The following is a 19521-nucleotide window of genomic DNA, read 5'->3' as shown; positions in this document are numbered from 1 at the left end:
CGATCAGTGGATTTACTGAGTGGTAATTAAACATGAAAACGTAGTTTTTGGCTCATAATGTACGTGATAAAGTGTATTTAAACCGTGATGCGTATACGTTTATATGTATCTTACTTAGGTTCCTCTGCTGCCTTAAAAATATGAGTCAAACTGCTAATTAGCTGCAAAAACAAAACTAGTTGAGTTAAATTAACCTAATTTGAGAAAACGAGATTAAAAATCTAGACGTTGGTTGCAGACAGACTTGGTTCTTTTTACATTTACAAAAACTAAATTTAAAATAATTAGAATATTAAAAAATAGACATCTGAAGTTCAATTAACAAGCAATCAGCACAACTCATGTATTTATACTATAAAAAAAAAGTTGATTTGACTAAATTCCTGGAAGTTTGTTCCATTAATCTGCTGTTACTGGGATGTTTTGACTCCAGTCTCTCAGATTTTGACCAACAAATTCCAGAGCTACCTGATGTTTCCCTCTACCTGGCAGGTGTACCAGATAATCAACCATCTCAGCTGGTTGTGGTTTCAATGTTGAGTCTGATGGTGTTGAAGAAAAAAAGCCCGAAGCCCGTGGGTTTACAGAACACACCTGGAGGTTTATTTATTGAGTGTTGGAAGGAAACATTTAGTGACATCTCATTTAAAGAAGGTTCCATCAGTTAATGCCTAATTTATCTCAGCTTTATTTATAATATAAATACAACACGTTGATACGATCCATTTGGCTATACGAGCTCGACTTTGGGAAGCTCCGGTTTTTCAAATACAGCAACACTAACGGACAAAAAAACATTTCTCCTTAATTATCAAACACATTCATAGAAGCCTCCCTTTGAGTTAAATGCACCAACATGTTATGATGCTACATGCCAAGTACACGATCCTATACATCAAAGTGCAATGTCACAATGGGTTAATGCTAGAATTCATAATTCAGTAACTCTACTAAACACTTTTATGATTATTTCATTCGGAGTGCTGCTGCTCTTCGTTCAGGACATGCGTGAGTGGATTCACAACTTCCCCCCAAAAAGACAAGGATTTAAAAAAAAAAAGGCACTTTCACATTCACACACATCCCAAAGCAAACATCGGCACGCTGCGACGTCACACTCGTCCACATTCAGTGTGCTGTTCAAGTGTTTCTATTTGTTTTTTATTTTACTTTTCTTCTGTTGGGCGTTTTCACCCACAGCCCCACCCTGTTAGCTTATTGTGAATTTAAGGTTAACTAGTGACTTCAGTGTAACGAGCAGGTTTTTATTTCCACACACACACACACACACACACACACACACACACACACAGGAAGTGGCATGCTTCTTTTTTTTTTTTCCTTTGCACTCGTTTTCCCAACTCGTGTCGTGGCACTCAAGGCAGGCATGAATTATCTATCACTATTCTGGCGCTGCTGCACTTTACGAGGGAGCAGAACGAGGGCAGGCAGGCAGGCAGGACGCACTCACTCCCAACAAACCACAATTAAACCTTCAAATCCCACCCCGTCCCAGAAAAAGTCCACTCCGCAACTCCACCACCCTGTTAGAAGCTCCGGTCCGGGTGTGGTTCTTCCCCCCGGATCCCCAAAAACACAAGAAGGCTGTTTAAAAAGCCGAGCGAGGCGCCGCCGCCGCCATGGACATTCAATAAGATGGCTGAACAGTCGGTAAATACTGGAAACATTCATTACATAGGAAATAAGTTCACCCAACCTCGAGAGGAGTTTCGTGGTTTTTGAGGTGTGAGTGAGCTTCTAGCAGCTGAACGCAAATAAAAAAATAAACTTGAACGAACCGTGTCCTCCTCCTCTTCCGTCGTCAACCAATCGAGTCGTCGCAGACACAGCAGCCAATCGGGTCTAAGGAAAGCCTTTAGGGGGCGGCGGCCGACAGTCACGTCACTGGAACTACAACTTCACTGCGGCTGGACTACAACCCCCACGTCGGTCGGAGCCGCCGCCGTCCTCACAGCACTTGGAGCTAAACCTCTGATAAATGCTTCGATACATGGAGAAAGGAAACTCCTACACACCAAGAGATACACACCAACCGACGACACAGAAATATCATGGCATATCATATCATCATATATTAGATTTTATTACTACATAAAAGCCTCTTCCTGTCTCCCCCCGGTTCTACCCTCATGTTGATTATAAACACTAAGCGGTACCCTGATCTCCTCTTCTGGCCCAGTTTTGGCCCGGGTCGGCCTGATTCGGTTTGGCTCACATGGTGCAGGATTTGTCCAGCGGCGGGGGCAGAGGCGGGGTGCTGCTCTTGGGTGGGACCATGGGTTTGGGCCTCAGGGCGGGGGGCCGCAGTGGGGCCCCGATCCGGGCGGCCGCCACCGGCTTGAAGGAGCCCAAAGCGTCGGGGGATGGGTTGGCGGGTCGGGGAGGTCCGGGTGGAGGTCCGGGCAGCGGGCTGATGGGGCTCAGGGGGCTGAGGGGGCTCGGGGTGCCGGGTGTCCCGGGGGTACCGGGCGTACCGGGGGTCCCAGGGGTCCCCGGGGTGCTGGGGGTGCTGTGGGGACTGGGAGACTCGGAGGAGCAGGCGGTGACGGGTCCGTTCTTCACCTGCTCCAGAGTGTCCAGAACCACGTCGGGCGCCGGCCTGCAGCCCTGACGCTCCAACTGACGGAGCTCCCCGAGGGCCACCGTCACCGACTCCTCGATGTCCTGCAGGACCAGGAAGAGGGTCCGATAGTTAGAGGACGGAAACATCTGGACAACAGGTTCTGGATGGTTCTATACTCCTTTTCCAGTTCTACAGTCAGAACCTGGTTTTGGTCGACATCGTCCAAAATATTTACATAAAACTGATGTTTATAGAATTAAATCTTCATTTCTAAAGTTTAATAGTAAACTTGTCTCTCATATAAAGATTTAAAACATTTGTTGTATCAAGAACCTTTAACTCAGTGTATCTAAGAACCATTAAACCTTTGAACAATAAGCAGGTTCTGGATGGTTCTTTGCTGATCTCACATTTTTACTCAACAACTGCAGTCAGAGAACCTGTTTTTGGTCAATATCATCCAAAATACCTCCATAAATCTGTTTATAGAACAAAATCTAAATTTTATTTTGTTGCTGCACATGTGGAGGCAACAAAATCCATATCTTTTAAATAAAGTCTGAAAGACACTCATTGTATCAAGAACCTTTAACTCAGTTTATCCGAGAACCATTAAACTTCTGAACAACAAACAGGTTCTGGAAGGTTCTTTGCTCCTCTAACATTTCTAATCAACAACTGCAGTCAGAGAACCTATTTTTGGTCGACATCATCCAAAATAATTCCATTAATCTGATGCTTTGAGAACCAAATCTTCATTTTTAAATAGCTTCTTCTGTTTCACATTTATTTTGCTGCATATTAACGTGTCCGTGTCTCTTAAATAAAGTCTTAAAACACTCATTGTATCCAGAAGCTTTAACTGAGGTTGTAGGTGTTTGTTTTGGGAACTAATACTTATATTCTGTGATTTCTGTCAAATAAAAGTAAATTGTTACAAAATTTGCAGTAAAGTGTCATTTTTTATAATGTACAAGCTCCATTTTTGGTCTCCACCACCTCCTGAGGATCAACACAGTTTAAAGGCAACAAAACTATTTTAAGAACACTTTCAGTAACTCATTAATATAAATCTGTTATTCACTCTAGACTCTTATTCACAGTTTGGATTAAGCAGCAGTAAAAATGGAAATTTTTGCTGGAGTTTTTCAGATTTCGCTCTGATTCGGTCTAGACTCTATACCAAAGAGTATAAAGTTGTTGAGTTTGGCCTCAAAGCTGCTATTGAACAGCAGCTTCAGGCTTCAACTATAGATTTTATACAGATATATTTCTATGTTATATATAGATTTAGACGTTAGCTGGTGTTTCAGTTGATTAACTGTGGTTGAATTGTGTACCTGAGCCAGTGTATCGGGGTCTATCGCTCTGGATCGATGGTTGTCGTTGAAGCCGTGCTGACCGCTGCTGGACCGTCTAATGGGCGTGTCCTCCGGCCGTCGCAGCGAATCGTGGCGGCTCACCGTCATGGTGACGGCGGCGGAGCGGCGGCGGCGCTCGGGGCTGTCGAGGGGCGGAGTAAGACCCTGGCCCCGCCCCAGCAGCAGCTCTCTGGGGCTGAAGTGACCAGTGACCGGCGGAGAGCTCCGTTCCATCACATTGCCGTTACCGTGGTTATCGTTGGATCGGCAGAGAGGACGACGGAACAAACCGTCGGTTCTCTTCCTCCGGTGGCTGTAAACATGAAGAAAAAACACGATTAGCTTCAGTACTAACAATCAAACCATAATCAAAATGTACACAGTTTCAGCCTTAAAGGTCCCATCTGGTGAAAATCAGTTTTTATTGACTTTTCTATGTTTTACAAACTTGGAGGTGCAAAACAAAAGTTGTTAAACTACAAAAACACTTCCTGCTGCCTCCCACACAAAATGCTGCTTCTGCTAAACTAAAACATCTCTAAAAGTTCACCAAGTGTTCTGTTGGTTGTAAGAGTGAACAAAAGAGTCTTCAGGCACTGACAGCATATTTTCTGTTAAAAACGAGCACTCACTACAATAAAATGTAAAAATTTAACAAAAGGTTATGGAAAATTACCATTAGGTCGTACATAATTAACAAAATGACCACAAGGTAATAAAAAATGTTGATTCTGCTAAACCTTAAAATGTCAAAATAACCAGAATGTGATGAAAAACAGTCCCAGAATGACCATAAAATGACAGACAAAAACCCCAAAAAATGACCATAAAATGTTAAAAATGTAAGAAAATTATACAAATTAATGAAATGACCTTTAAGTAGCACAAAATGCTGCTTCTGCTAACTCTAAAACGTCTCTTAAAGTTCACCAAATGTTCTGCTGTTGGCTGTTAGAGTGAACACAAGAGTCTTCATGCACTGCCAGCATTTAAAGGAACTGAACACTCTGGATTAGTGTTATTATTGATGGGAATGTCTCGACAACAGTAACCACATTAGCCGCACAACCTGCTAACGCTAAGGATTTTCCCAACATTAGCTTTGACGGTCTGCCAACATGAGGGACATTTAGAGATGATGGAAACTTTAATTAATACCAATAAACAAGGCCTGGGTGGTGCAAAAATAACCAGAAAATGAAGAAAAACAGCCCCAGAATGACCTCAAATTGACATAAAACAACCACAATCGGGCGCAAAATGACCACAACAACCAAAGAAATGCCCCAAAAATAATAGAACAACCAATTACACTAATTAACAAAAAACTGATTAAAAATGACCACTATTAGCACACAAAGTGACACAAAATGCTGCTTCTGCTAACTCTAAAATGTGTGGCTGTTAGAGTGAACACAAGAGTCTTCATGCACTGACAGCATCTGAGGAACTGAACACTCTGGATTAGTGTTATTATTGATTGGGTTTTTCACTCTATTTTTCAGTAAATACTCACATTTTTGTGCAATTTATTGTTAAGTATGTGTACTATACTGCAGTAAAATGCAGTGTACACACTGATACATCAGAGTTAATATCTATTAAAATCACATCTAAAAAACACTTTTAGTTTTTGTGCTGATAAAACTGTCATTTTACTCTGATTGTTTTCTGAATATTGAACATATTATACGTTATTTTATTGGTTTCCACCACTGGTAAACCTCCATATCTCCTCTCTACGGTCATATTTCCGTCCTCAGGTTGGATCTTTATTGTGAGGAATCAAAGTGTGAAGCGTCTAGAGGCTGCAGACGGAGAATCTGGTCACATGAGAACCAGCTGTGAAAGCATCCTGATGAGATTCGTTGGTATTTTCAGAGGTGACAGTTGGAAAACGAGTTGAGCTCATATGATGGGGTTGGTCTTACATGACAGACCTGTTGTAGGTGTCCGGCGGCCGGATGTCGGTCGGGGAGCTCAGCTCGCTTCGGGAGCGTTTGTCGTCGGTGCTGCTGCTTCCTCCGTCGCTGTCGGCTTTCTGGCTGAGCGTGTCGGACATGGCGTCGGCCCTGAGGACGGCCACAAACTCTGAATCAGTGCTGAACCAACACAACACACCAGTCATCCATTAGCTGATCGATAACGGCTGTTAGAGACTCGCTCAGTCCAATAAGTCTGTTAATCAACAAGGAGCTCAATCCACTGAGCAACAAATCCAGCAGGTTCAGATCCATCAGGAGGCCGACAGAGGATCACACAGCTGCTTTAGAACGTTTTAAATGGACACACACAATATATAAATGTCTACACATACATGCTATAAATGTAAATACAAACAATCATGAATGCATTAACGTCATTATATTGCAAATGTATACAATGTTCTAAAACTGGAGGCAAAAAAATTATAAAAACACAAATTTCAGTGTGGATAATAATAATAATTTTATATACTAGTTATAAAATGAAAATATGTTGTGATAGCTGCTGCAAACATCTACAAATATTTGTTGCAATTATCCTTAATTATCTTCAGCCATAGAACTTTAAAAATTACTGTTAAGAAGCACCAATATGAACAAATTATAATAAAAACATAAACTGAAATAAACAAAAAAGCTCGACTGACTACAATAAACCTAAATATTTGTAAAGTTGTTTGAAAAAAATGCAAGTATAAAATGAATCTATTACACTCACTATGAATGTATTAATATTGTAAGAATTTAATGTAAATGTATGTGTTGTGTGTCAGCATACTGCAAGTAAAAAATATTTTTAAAATAGAGCTGAAATTAAAAAAATCTGAATTAAATTTGAAATTAACTGAAATATTTCAAAAATATTTGACAGCAGACTAAAACCAAATTGTAGTTTTTCTGTAACTGTCTCACAGCATATAGTACATTTTACCATTTTAGGAAAACAATAAACCAAACAAAAAAATATTAAAAAAACTGAAATTAAGAAAAAAAGTTTACTGACTATAATTTATAGACTTATTGAAAATAATATTTGTAAAATCCTGTGTAAAATGAATCATTTTTATACTAATTATAAAGAATTTAAAAAAAAAACTGTAGAACTGCAATTTAGAACAAAGCCATGATAACTATTTAGAATATTTTTTACACAAACAGTGTGTAGACATACACCCAAAGAACTATAAATGCATTAACATATTTATCTTGTCATTTTTTTAAATGTAAAAAGTTCAAATTATAAATTCACAGTAATAATTAATTAAAAGTGCTCATATATCTTTTCTCCTAATATATTTACCAATATTACAGACCAAAACCAAATAATTTTTTTAAAAATTTGATTTAATAAAAAAATATAATAATAATAATAATAATAATAATAATAATAATAATAATAAAACCAATAATTAAAAAGTATAAAAGTGAAATTAAGAAAGAAGCTATTATAAAATCTATTTTAACTCTTTATAATAATCTTTTACACATTTAGTGCATAGACACAGATCCAAAGAACTATAAATTACTTTACATATTTATGTTATAATTTTTAAAAAATTAAGATGAAAAATTCCCAGTTAAGAAAACAAATTAAAAGTGTACATATCCTTTTCTTCTAACATATTTACCAATATTACGCAGACTCAAACCAAACAAAAAATTTTAATTTAAAATTTAATTTAATTTAAAAATGAAAATAAAATTCAAAATTATAAAACCAAACAATAAATTTAAAAACACAGAACTGAAATGAAGGAAAACGCTCAACTGACTTAGTAATAAAATTAAAATATCACTGACTAAACCTGCAGTAACAGTGTGAGTACATTATACTGGTATGAGTTAGACTACTTGTAGTATTTTCAGTGTGCTGCTGCTATTTTTACTTCCGAGTACTTGGGGCTGATGTGTACAAACCATCTGGGGCTGTGCACTCGCCTGTCCTTCACCACGATGTACTGATGAGGCACCAGGCCGATGCTGCCGTTGTGTCGACCCTCCCACCAGTCATGTGACGCTCGCTGGAAGAGCTGCAGTGACGCTCCCTTCTTGAAGGAGAGCTCTCGGCCCGACCGGCCCACATAGTCGAACCTCGCCACCGCCTCCACCGCTTCGCCCTCTGAAAAGAGACGGAGGGAGGTGAGGAAGAGGCTCCACCAATCGGGAGGCGGCGTCTTTTCTATCAATTCAGATGGAGCGAGATGAGATGAGGGAGGCAGGGTGGGGTGTGGAGACGGGAGGTAGGGAGGGATGGAGGGAGGTGGTGGTCTCCATGGCTGCAGTTGCCGTAGCAACCCCTCTCTGGCAGCAGGGAGAGGCACGGCGGTGTGGGCGACCGTGTGGAGGTCAGAGGTCGGCCTACCCTCGTCGCTGGTCTGGGTCTCGGTGCCGGCGTCAGGCTCGGCCTCCTCCAACGCTCCGGGCTCGCTGAACGGACTCTCGCTGCAGGAGGAGGAAGAGGAGGAAGAGGAGGATCAGTCAAAGCGTCCATTCAATATGTGAACAAAGACGAATGCTCAGCGGGAGGTGAAGCTGCTCATCGTCTGCAGTGACAGAAGCACTGAAGGAGGGAGTGATTCTAACCGGCTGCTTTCACACCACCAGGAAAATCTGAAATCTCTTCGTCTGACAGTGTGAGCCCCGCCCAGATCAAAAACTTACATTCACAGTGTTCATATAAAGTATTCACCCACCCTGGAAATGTTGTCCTTTTATTGCTTTTCAGCACTGAATTATGGTCAATTTAATGTAGGTTTCAAAGAGGAATTTACCAACTAAAGACTGAGCATCATGACGTAAAGCATGGTGGTGGCAGCATTATGGCATGAAGCATGGTGGTGGCAGTATCATGATGTGAAGCATGGTGGTGGCAGCATCATGGTGTGAAGCATGGTGGTGGCAGCATCATGACATGAAGCATGGTGGTGGCAGCATCATGGTGTGAAGCATGGTGGTGGCAGCATCATGACATGAAGCATGGTGGTGGCAGCATCATGACATGAAGCATGGTGGTGGCAGCATCATGGTGTGAAGCATGGTGGTGGAAGCATCATGATGTGAAGCACGGTGGTGGCAGCATCCTGATGTGAAGCACGGTGGTGGCAGCATCATGATGTGAAGCATGGTGGTGGCAGCATCATGATGTGAAGCATGGTGGTGGAAGCATCATGATGTGAAGCACGGTGGTGGCAGCATCATGATGTCTCTCAGCAGCAGGTCCTGGAAGGCTTGTAAAGGTAGAGGGTAAATGAATGCAGCAAAGTCTAGAGAAATCCTGGAGGACAACCTGATGCAGTCTGAAGGGAACTGAGACTTGAAGAAGATTTGTTTTCCATCCAGATGATGACTTGAAACAAACGGTCAACGCTCCACAGAAATGGTTTAAAGACAACAAGGTGAAAGTTCTGGAGGCCAAATCAGAGTCCAGACTTCAATCCAACTAAGAATCTGTGGCAGTACAGGGGTCCAACATACTGTCATGGCTGATAAATTCATGTCAAAAAAGCCAAACAATATTGGCTATGACTCCATGCTGAAAAGCAATAAAAGAGGACAACTTCCTAGGGGAGGGAATGCTTTTTATAGGTGCTGCAAATTTCATACTGACACACTTGTCAGCAAGCTACGACCAAAAACTGGGTATTTGTACAGAGACAAAGCTGATTTTCTCATGTTCTGCAGAAAGCAAATAATTGAGGCTGTCTTCTTGTCTTAGATTATGTTGATCTATAGAAACGCCTCTGCCTCCACTCTGAAAGCCTCTGATTCAGTTCAACACTCTAAGATTCATTAGATGTGACAGTTACTCTACTCATCACTGCTCGCTGGATGAAGTCAGACGGGACAGACATTGGTTTCTTTTTATTTATGAGGCACTGATGCTGCCAAACATAACTTTGCTGTTGAACTGCCCTTACTCATGAGAACATGCCCTCAATGATTCCTCAAGATGCTTCGCTTCAGTGTCATCACTGCTATGTTGATTATCTGAACCCCAAAACCCACCAATGAGCTTGAAAGTTTTGCTATTTTCTTTTTAAAATGCCAAATTGACACTATTTATTAGCCAGAAACTGTAAAGACTGAAGAGGAATGGTTGAATTTTTCCCAAAAAGCATGTGGGTAACTCTGAAGTCAACTGAAAGAAGGTCTTTGATCTAATAAGACTGAAAATGAGCTTTTGGACTAGATGCTAACATGGTGGTGGCAGCATCATGGTGTGAAGCATGGTGGTGGCAGCATCATGACGTGAAGCATGGTGGTGGCAGCATCATGATGTGAAGCACGGTGGTGGCAGCATCATGATGTGAAGCATGGTGGTGGCAGCATCACAAAGTGAAGCACGGTGGTGGCAGCATCATGGTGTGAAGCATGGTGGTGGCAGCATCATGGTGTGAAGCACGGTGGTGGCAGCATCATGATCTAAAGCATGGTGGTGGCAGCATCATGACGTGAAGCACGGTGGTGGCAGCATCATGATGTGAAGCATGGTGGTAGCAGCATCATGATGTGAAGCACCGGTGGTGGCAGCATCATGATGTGAAGCATGGTGGTGGCAGCATCACAAAGTGAAGCATGGCAAGAAGCTGGGAATTTTAGCATTAGCATACTAGCATATAATAGTAGTCTGACAGATTGGATCAGGGACTAATGAGATAACTGGTTCTGATGGACGGGCCTCACCAGTACTGGTCTCCAGTCATACACTTCTCATAAACCGGGCCGGGCAGCTCCTTGGTGTCAGGGAAGATGTTGTCGTGGTTCAGGATCACCGTCTTAATGACCTCATTGACGTGAGCCTGACAGGCCACCTGGTCCAGAGTGTCCGGCGTCGGCAGCAGAGTCGGACCAAACACGATGGCCAGGTTCCCGGCGTCCATCATGTTCTCGTCGCTGTACTGGGACAGACTGCAGGGAACAGGAAGTGGGAAAGTCTCACTGGGAAGTCAAGACTTTTCTATCATGAAGAAACTCTGAAAACGTCCACCGAGATCAGACGGTCTCTATTATTAGGTAGGAAACGTCTCCACCAGGAATAGAAGATGGTTAAATACGATATATGACACTTATGTAATGGAGGGACTGAATTTTAAATCCGAAAAAGATAAATTAATAAGCATATGGCTCCGTTGGACCAAAGAAGTTCCCACACATACCAATATAATCTAAGCCTGATCTCCAAATTTACAACCATTTATGATTAAAAGTAACATTTCTAAGACATTTTGTACCCCTCAATTTGAACTTTTTTAGAATAATAGTGACAACCAGCTAAAAATGAATAAAGAAACAGGCTCAGTTGGATCAATGTCTTCATATCCATCTAAAGCCCAAAACCTGCCGATGGGTTAGAAATACCTATTATCTTGAAAAAAAAAATCACCAAAATGACACCATTTATCAAAAACATAAACTGTTAAAACAGAAAAAATAGTCAGATTATCAACTTTGTAAGATTCATTAAAATGCAACAGATAAGTCTTGATAGATTTTTGCTGCAACCAACAGGGATTCCACATTCTTCTCAATTTTTGTAAAAATAAATAATCAAAGAAATTCAACAATCATTTTATCATCTGCTATGATTTCTTTCATTCTGTGTCATACTCCATTGAAGATTTTCTTGGGTTTCTCTAATTCTAGTTGTGGTTGTTCTGATTTTATTGAGCTGCAGGACTTTATGTTGTACTGAAAAATGAACTAACAGTGAGTTAAAATGTGACAGGAGCAAAAATCGCGTAGAAACAGCTTGAAGTTCAGACATTAAATTTAAATTTTTACTAGAAAAAGGGTAAAAATATATATATTTTTGTAGTTATTTCAGAAAAGATGTCTGTTATTTATTCATTCTGCTTCAATGCACAAATTTCAAAATAAATGTAAAAATGTATGTTTTTTAGCGTTTGCCTAATTAAAATCCATTTTCATAGTTATTCTTTTTCTTAAAAACAGTCTGCTATTCATACATTCTGCTTTTACAAACAAGTTTTAAAATAGAATAAATGTGATTTTTTTTTACGATTGTCTAATTATAATGTATGTATATAGTTAATCTATTTTAAAAACGGTCGAATTGATTCATTCTGCTTTTACGCACAAATTTTAAAACAAATATGTGCAAAAATGTTAGTTTTTTTTACTTTTGTGTAATTAAATTCCATTTTTATAGCCATTCTATTATAAAAATGGTCTGTAATTCATTCATTCTTCTTTTACATAAAAATTTTAAAATAAGTGTAAAAATGTTTGTTTTCTTTATTTTTGTCTAATTAAAATCCATTTCTATTATTTTTCTATTTCAAAAATATCTGTTATCAATTCATTCTGCTTTTACATCTAATTTTTAAAAACAGAATAACTGTAAAAAAATATTTTATTACTTTTGTCTAATTAATACCTATTTTTATAGTTATTCTATTTTAAAAACGGTCTGTAATTAATTTATTCTGCTTGTACAGCTGTACAATTGCTATTGATTTTATGGCTTTAGGGTTTAATCCTACCGCTTTGTAGAAATAACGACACTTTTCTGTGTTGTGCTGCAAAACACTTCAGCAAATTTCCTGCCAACTACTAGCCCCTTCAGCTCATCATATAACTGTTTAATTGGCTTCTGGCTTCAACGTCTTAATGAAGCGCTGAGGTTTTTACATTAAACTTCAGGCCCAATTATTGCAGCTTTAATCTGACCCGGGAGTTAAACAGCGATGGAAATATTTTCATTTATTTGGGTTTAATATCGGTGAGGCTGAACGCGCTAATAAAGAGCCGGCTGGTGCATCACACCTGCACATCACACTTCCTGCTCACACCTCCCGCCTCGCCATCCCTCGTGCTATATTTATTTGAGAGGCTGGCGAAATGAAACGAGCCGTTTTATCATCTCTGCTCTGTGAGTGACTGAGAGACAGGCGCTATTATCGTCGTTTTTATTGCAGCTGAGGGCCTGGTTGAGTTTAAGTGGACACTCACTGGTTGAGGAAGGCGAACAGGTAGCGCATCACCACCAGCGTCGCCCTCGGGACGCCCAGCAGGATCTTCCGGATGCACTGCGCCCTCTCGTACATGTTTTCTATTCCTGAAGAACAAATAAAAGAAAAAAGAGAATAACTCTGAGACGTGACGAGGTGTCTGTAATGCTTCCCGAACAACAGCAGAAAGAGAAGCAGCCGGATCCATGTTGGCGCTGGCGAGGAGATGAGTTTCAGGAAGACAAAGACACACTGAGGAGAAACAAAGGCGCAGAAAGTGAGAAGGAAATCTGTGTGGGCTGAGCAGGCAGACAGAATCCAGGCTGAGCTTCACGGCAGCAGATGGAGGCAGAAAATGTTCCAGGTCGAACACAAGACTCGAGAAGTCTGGCTGCACAGACAGGCAGCCGGCAAAACACTAGTAATCAGCCTGGAAACACAGTAACCGACATTAGTATTTGAGAAATTTAACCTCAATCAACCATAGAAAGACACACAAATAGAAGGAAAAAAATCAGCAAGACCCTTTAGAAGCTAATCAGATTATGCTAGCATTATGAGCTCGTAAAGTCAGCTACAGGTTTTATTTCTGAGCTCTGTGTAGCTGTTTCAGCCTGCATTTGTACATTCTGGCACCATTAAAAGTAATTTACATAGAGACCAGTCATAAGATTTTAGTTGTTAGCCTTGGTCTATTAAAGATTAGCCTAAAAATGCCAGTCGCTAGCCTCGAGATGCTAGTGATTATCTTATCTGGCGACTAGCTTAGGAATGCTAGTTGCTAGCTTAGATTGCAAACAAGAAGTCTTAAATGCTAATTGCAATCCTAAAGATAATAGTGGCTAAACTCCTGGATGCTAATGTCTAGCCTAGGTATCCTAGCCACTAGCATCCATAGGCTACCTAGACACCCTGTAAAAGCTAATCAGATTTGCTAGCATTATGAGCCTGTAAAGTCAGCTACAGGTTTTTACTTTTGAGACCCGTATAGCTGTTTCAGCCTGCATTTGTACATTCTGGGATCTTTAAAAGTGATTTAAATAGAGACCAGCCATGAGATTTAAGTTATTAGCCTATGTCTAGGAAAGATCAGCCTAAAAATGCCAATTGCCAGCGTTGGGATGCTAGTGACTACTTTAGAAATTCTGGTAACTAGCTTAGGGATGCTAGTTGCTAGTGTAGGGATGCAAACAACAAGCCTATAAATGCTAATTGCATTCCTAAGGATGACAGTGATTAAACCTAGCCACTAGCATCCATAGGCTACCTAGACAATTAATGTCACTGTCTAGCTTAGCAATACTTGTGACTAGCCTAGAATATTAGTCACTAGCTCACTCATACTACGGATGCTAGTGACTGCTCTAAGGATGGCATTTTCTTGTCTAAGGATGCCAGTTGTAAGATGCATTACTCGTGGATGTGTCCAGCCTACAAATGCTAATGGCTATTCAAGGAATACTAGTGGTTAGGATTAGCCTAAGGATGCTATTTGCTAGCCAAGGAGCAATGCTATCATATAATGAACCCCACCAGAGAACAGACTGGTACTCACGGATGCAGGAGATCAGGTCATTGAACCTGTCCTTGGGGAACAGCGGGTTCTCCAGACCCCTGAAATAGAGCTTCAACACTCCAGCCACAGAGTTGATGTCGTGGTTGCTCTCCTCATCAATCAGCGGGTCGTTACCTGAACGACAGACAGAAGACGAATCAACTACATCCTCACAGTCGGATTATCGATCACATGACCCTCAGATGACCTTCCAGTTGACCTCTCACCTCTCTCGAAGGAGTTCTTGATGTCATTCACCTCCACCTGTGATCCTGACACCCGGAAGATGCCTTGATGCTGAAGACCTGTTGGAAACACAGAGAGGTTTTCATGTTGTATAAAGTTTCACATGTTCTTGATTGTTTAAAGATGTTTATTTGACATGTTTCCTTTAAGGATTCTTCTACTGTGAACTTCCTCGGTGCTACGGATAGCTAAGTCATTTCATTACCTGATCAATCTAACATCTGTAGTGTCAACATCTGCTTGTGGTTGAAGTCCACAAACATAGACAACAGAGAACCCTCGGCATGTTTGGGGCCAATTTCTCAGGTTGTCTTAAGTGTAGGAACTTTGTCTGGAGGTTATTAGGCATCACAAAAGTCATGGTGCCCCTTTACTAGCTAAACCCCCACAATGAAGTGGCTGTAGTCTGAGTGATGTCTCCTCTGGTCTCTACAGTATTAAACAATAACTTAACATCTCTACTCTCAACATCTGCTTGGTGTTCATGTCCAAAAACATGCTGCGAGAAGCCTGGACTAAAAGCGTCCATGTAATAAATAATCTTCGCCTCATACAGTAAGTCTTCGTGTACAGAGTTTCTACTTTGTTATAAGACTGTGTGATAAAAATAAAACTCCAGAGAGGCCAGAGGAGCTCATGTCTATGTCAAACACAGACACTGAGAGGTGGTGTTAAATGAAAGGCTGGCAGGATCTCTTCCTCATCTACGAGACGAGTCACCCACTCACTGAGCTCAGATATCCAGTCCACAAGCCAAGTAATTCTCACACCTACATCAACAAAACACTGGATCTGTAACTGACTTTGCCACTCACAAGTCAAGTCACTGTTATTTATATAGCAGATTTAAAAAAAACAGATGTGGTACTGGAGCATTCATTTTTATATGAAAGCAAAAATGCACATCACACCTACATGTCACCAACAGTGTATATGTAAATGTTCTTTAGGAATGTGACGGACTAGCCTAGGAATGCTAATCGAGGGCCTAGAGAGGAAATCTAGTGGCTAGACTAGCTTAAAGGTTTCTAGTTGCTAGCCTAGGAATGCAAATTACAAGCCAAAGAATCATATTTGACCATCTAGAGACACGAGTTGCTAGCCTACGGATGCTAGTAGCATAGGGATGCTGGTAGCTGCAAGTGACAAGTTTTGAAATGGATTTAAATAGAGATTACCCTTGAGTTTTTTAGTTGGTAGCCTAGGTGTATGACAGATTAGCCTGAAAATGCCAGTCGCTAGCCTTGGGATGCTAGTGAGTACCTTAGAAATGCTGGTAACTAGCTTGTGGATGCTAGTTGCTAACCTGGGAAAGCAAACAACAAGCCTTTAAATGGTAATTGCAATCTGAAAGATAATAGCAACTACACCTCTGGACACTAGTGTCCAGCCTAGGAATCCTAGCCACTAGCATCCTTAGGCTACCTAGACAAGGAACATTGTTGTCTAGCTTATGAATACTTGTGACTAATCTAAAATATTAGTCACTAGCTTATTGATACTAGGAATGCTAGTGACTGGTATAAGTGTGCTAGGGACTAGCCTACGAATACCTGTTGTAAGCCTAAAGATGTGTCTACAACTTGTAAAAGCTAATCAGTTGTGCTAGTGCTATGAGCTTGTAAAGTCAATTACAGGTTTTTACTTTTGAGCCTTGTGTAGCTGTTGTAGCCTGCATTTTTACATTTTGCCAAACTGGCATCATTAAAAGTGATTTTGAAAGTTGTTAGCCTAGGCCTATGAAAGATTAGCCTAGAAATGCCAGTCACTAGCTTTGCAATGCTAGTGACTACCTTTGAAATTCTGGTGGTTAGCTTAGACATGCTAGTTGCTAGCCTAGGAAAGCAAACAAGAAGTCAATAAATGTTAATTGCAATCTTAAAGACATTAGCAACTAAATCTCTGGATACAAGTGTTTAGCTTGTGATGACTTGTAACCAGCCAAGAAGATTGGTCACTAGACTACTGATACTAGGGATGCTAGGGATTAGCCTGGGAATATTAGTGACTGGTCTAAGGATGGTATTTTCTAGTCTAAGAATGCTAGTTGTAAGACAGATTACTCAAAGATGTGTCCAGCCTACAAATGCTGATGACTTTCCAAGGAATACTAGTGGTTACCCTATGGATGCTATTTGCTAGCCAAGGATTACTAGCCAATAGAATATGAATACTATTCACTAGCTTGGAAATGCTAGTGACGGGACTAGGAATCCTATTTTCTTGTCTAAGGACACAGAATAGTAGTTGTAAGCCTAAAGATGCTAATGTCTAGAATAAAAACGCTATTGACTGAACCTGAAAAAGCCTGATGAAACCACAACAACATATATTTCTGCTGAAATAACTGATGAATAATGAATATTGATGAGTGAAACTCACCATGTAAGTTGATGTAGCGGATGCAGCTCTCCACAAGCAAGGGTATGGCTTTGGTTGAATCCTATAAATATAGTCAGATGTTGGTATTTTATTCAAGCACAACATGTATATGTATGCTCAAAGTCAAGTCAAAGTCAGCTTTATTGTCAATTCTTCAATATGTACATGACATACCAAGAATTGAAATTTCGTTACTCTCTCTTCGTGCAACAGTAGACATTAAATAAACACTTAGAAAATAATTACAGCATATTCAAAACAGCAATTTGTCATAAATCACAAGCTTTCTCTATTGATTTTAATATAAAAGAGGTAACCAAGACTGGTTTCCCTTGCTCTGTTTCTCTCTGCGTAGTCATCCTATAGATTTAATCAGAGTTGGAACAAGGTGATACTCTCAGAGATGGAGGGATAGGAAGATTTTAATAAGGTTAAAGCTACTTAACTGAAAGGTATATGTTAACGTGTTAATGTTATGTTATACTGATAGCTGCAGAGGAGATATAGACAGGAAATGTGGGAGCCATGCAACATTGCACTTGATGTGATATATGCTGGAATCCATAGGAACATGTAGCAAAAATAGTTTTATTACCATAAAAATAACCCTATTAATCACATATTTAGACTTTTCTGATTTAGTATTGTTGTTAGAGACATCATACTTTATGATTGGAATATACTGTATGTACATTTTCAATAAAAACAGCCCCATCCAGAACATTTTTTAGCATGATACTGACTAATAAAATATGTAGAAACTGTTCAGAGGAGTCATTTTAAAGCCTGGAGTGGAATCTTCAGGTTGTAGGCAGTGGCCGACAGACAAAATTGACGGAAAAACAAGTTTAATAACCACTGAAGCTAAGATTAATTTATAAACTTTCACCACTTCGCTGACGACACCCTGCTTTACATTTACATCTCCCTTTCTTGTTCTGCCTGCTCCAGCTGTCTTCAAGCCATCAACATCTGAAAGTTTAACTACTTACTAAAACTAATGAGTATTTAGGCCATATTTCTCCCCAAATCAAGTAATATATTTAGTATTTACATCAATTATACTGTATCTCACATATAGAAATTACATCCAGACTGCACACTTGACTCTGATTAGTGAAGCATTTCCAATAAATTTTGCAATTGTCTCCAAAGCTGATCCATGACGGTGGATTTTACTGCTTAATGGTAAAACAGGAATTCTTAAAGGTGAAAATTAGACAAACAAGCCGAAGTCTGTCTGAAGTGAAACTCTACCTGGTGCTTGCTATGGGAGTTCTTCCGCCCACGACTGTAATACAGAATGAAGAGACAAAGAGTCTTGAGTTTCACAGAGCTCAAACTGAAGTAACACTTATTACTAAGAGAAAATGTGCACCGCGACCTGAGATAACACCTTACCTGGTAGTCAGAAGTTCAGCTTTATACCCTGCAAGATGAAAAAAGACGGGGGAAGTATTACAGAAGAGAAATGCAGATTAACGTTTGAATTACAAAATGTAAGACAGAAGACGAGAAGTCTTACCTTCTGCTAAGGCTTTCTTCAGGATGTCATGTTTGGCCTGGAGTTTGGAAATGAGATTACTACCCTCCAGATATTCACGGAATTTCTGAGAATTGAAAAATAGGCAGATAGATAAGCATAAATTAGGTGAATATTATTGAAAAAGCAGTACTATTAAGGTGCAAGATTATTAGGAGTAGTTAACTTTACAATGGATATAAGTACAGCGAGAATGACACAGAGAGAAACGGATCAGATGATTTACAACAGTAGTGATAATAAAAGTTTATGTGAGCATTATGTCATGTAATAAAGAAAAATATAGAAGCAAAATGACATAATAGAAATATTATAATTAAGTACTACAGTTGGTAATATATGTATTATAGTTTAATTTTTATTTTTCTTTCCTTCCAGGTATACCTGACTGGCTTAATTAGTAAAAATTCAACACTATTGCCCCGCTTCCATCTAATAAATGGATGTAAACAGCCCTAAAACAAATAAATGCTTAATGGACATCATTAATCATCACATAAGTCTTTGTCATGGTGCCCCTTTACTAGCTAAACCTCCACAATGCTCTTTGTTTGCCAACATGAACTGCCCATAGTCCGACTGATGTATCCTCTGATTGCTACCATATTAAACACTAAAAGCTCCACCTGATGGAGCAACCAGGTACTACAGCTAACCTACAATCTATTTTCTAACATACATGTCCTTCAGTATCAACATAAACCCGATCTTTAGTTTACATCTGCTGCTGCACAAGCAATATTAATCTTCAATAATTTTCGTAAAAACGATCAGCACCATCAGCAATCAATATTGGATATGTGTTGATATTGCTGATTTAGTCGACAAGTACATAATTTGGGCTGCTTTCTCAGCTTGTCTTCAATGTATGAACTCCGTCTGGAGGTTATTAGG

At 39.9% G+C, this 19521-nt stretch overlaps 1 protein-coding gene across 3 annotated transcripts in view; it reads right to left on the bottom strand.

The window, feature by feature from the left end:
- Positions 1-580: 580 nt before the first annotated feature.
- LOC111579129 (SLIT-ROBO Rho GTPase-activating protein 1-like) overlaps positions 581-19521 on the bottom strand; it is a 43427-nt gene continuing 24486 nt past the window's right edge. For 2 of the 3 annotated variants that reach the window (XM_023286275.3, XM_023286273.3), the window contains exons 11-23: positions 18610-18694; positions 18486-18513; positions 18342-18375; positions 17085-17145; positions 14684-14761; positions 14457-14591; positions 12903-13008; positions 10614-10838; positions 8293-8372; positions 7848-8049; positions 5886-6017; positions 3925-4258; positions 581-2685 (exon numbers count right to left, since the gene is read on the bottom strand). In XM_023286275.3, coding sequence (XP_023142043.1) covers positions 2233-2685; positions 3925-4258; positions 5886-6017; positions 7848-8049; positions 8293-8372; positions 10614-10838; positions 12903-13008; positions 14457-14591; positions 14684-14761; positions 17085-17145; positions 18342-18375; positions 18486-18513; positions 18610-18694 — 1953 coding nt within the window. In that variant the 3' untranslated portion in view covers positions 581-2232. The remainder of the gene's footprint in view (positions 2686-3924; positions 4259-5885; positions 6018-7847; positions 8050-8292; positions 8373-10613; positions 10839-12902; positions 13009-14456; positions 14592-14683; positions 14762-17084; positions 17146-18341; positions 18376-18485; positions 18514-18609; positions 18695-19521) is intronic. The other variant, XM_023286274.3, reaches the window with a different exon arrangement.

This window comes from Amphiprion ocellaris, chromosome 21, assembly GCF_022539595.1.
Source record: "Amphiprion ocellaris isolate individual 3 ecotype Okinawa chromosome 21, ASM2253959v1, whole genome shotgun sequence".
In the NCBI taxonomy this organism is placed as follows: domain Eukaryota; kingdom Metazoa; phylum Chordata; class Actinopteri; family Pomacentridae; genus Amphiprion; species Amphiprion ocellaris.
The sequence above is the reverse complement of the archived record's forward strand: the minus strand, read 5'-3'. Positions and strand labels throughout refer to the sequence as shown.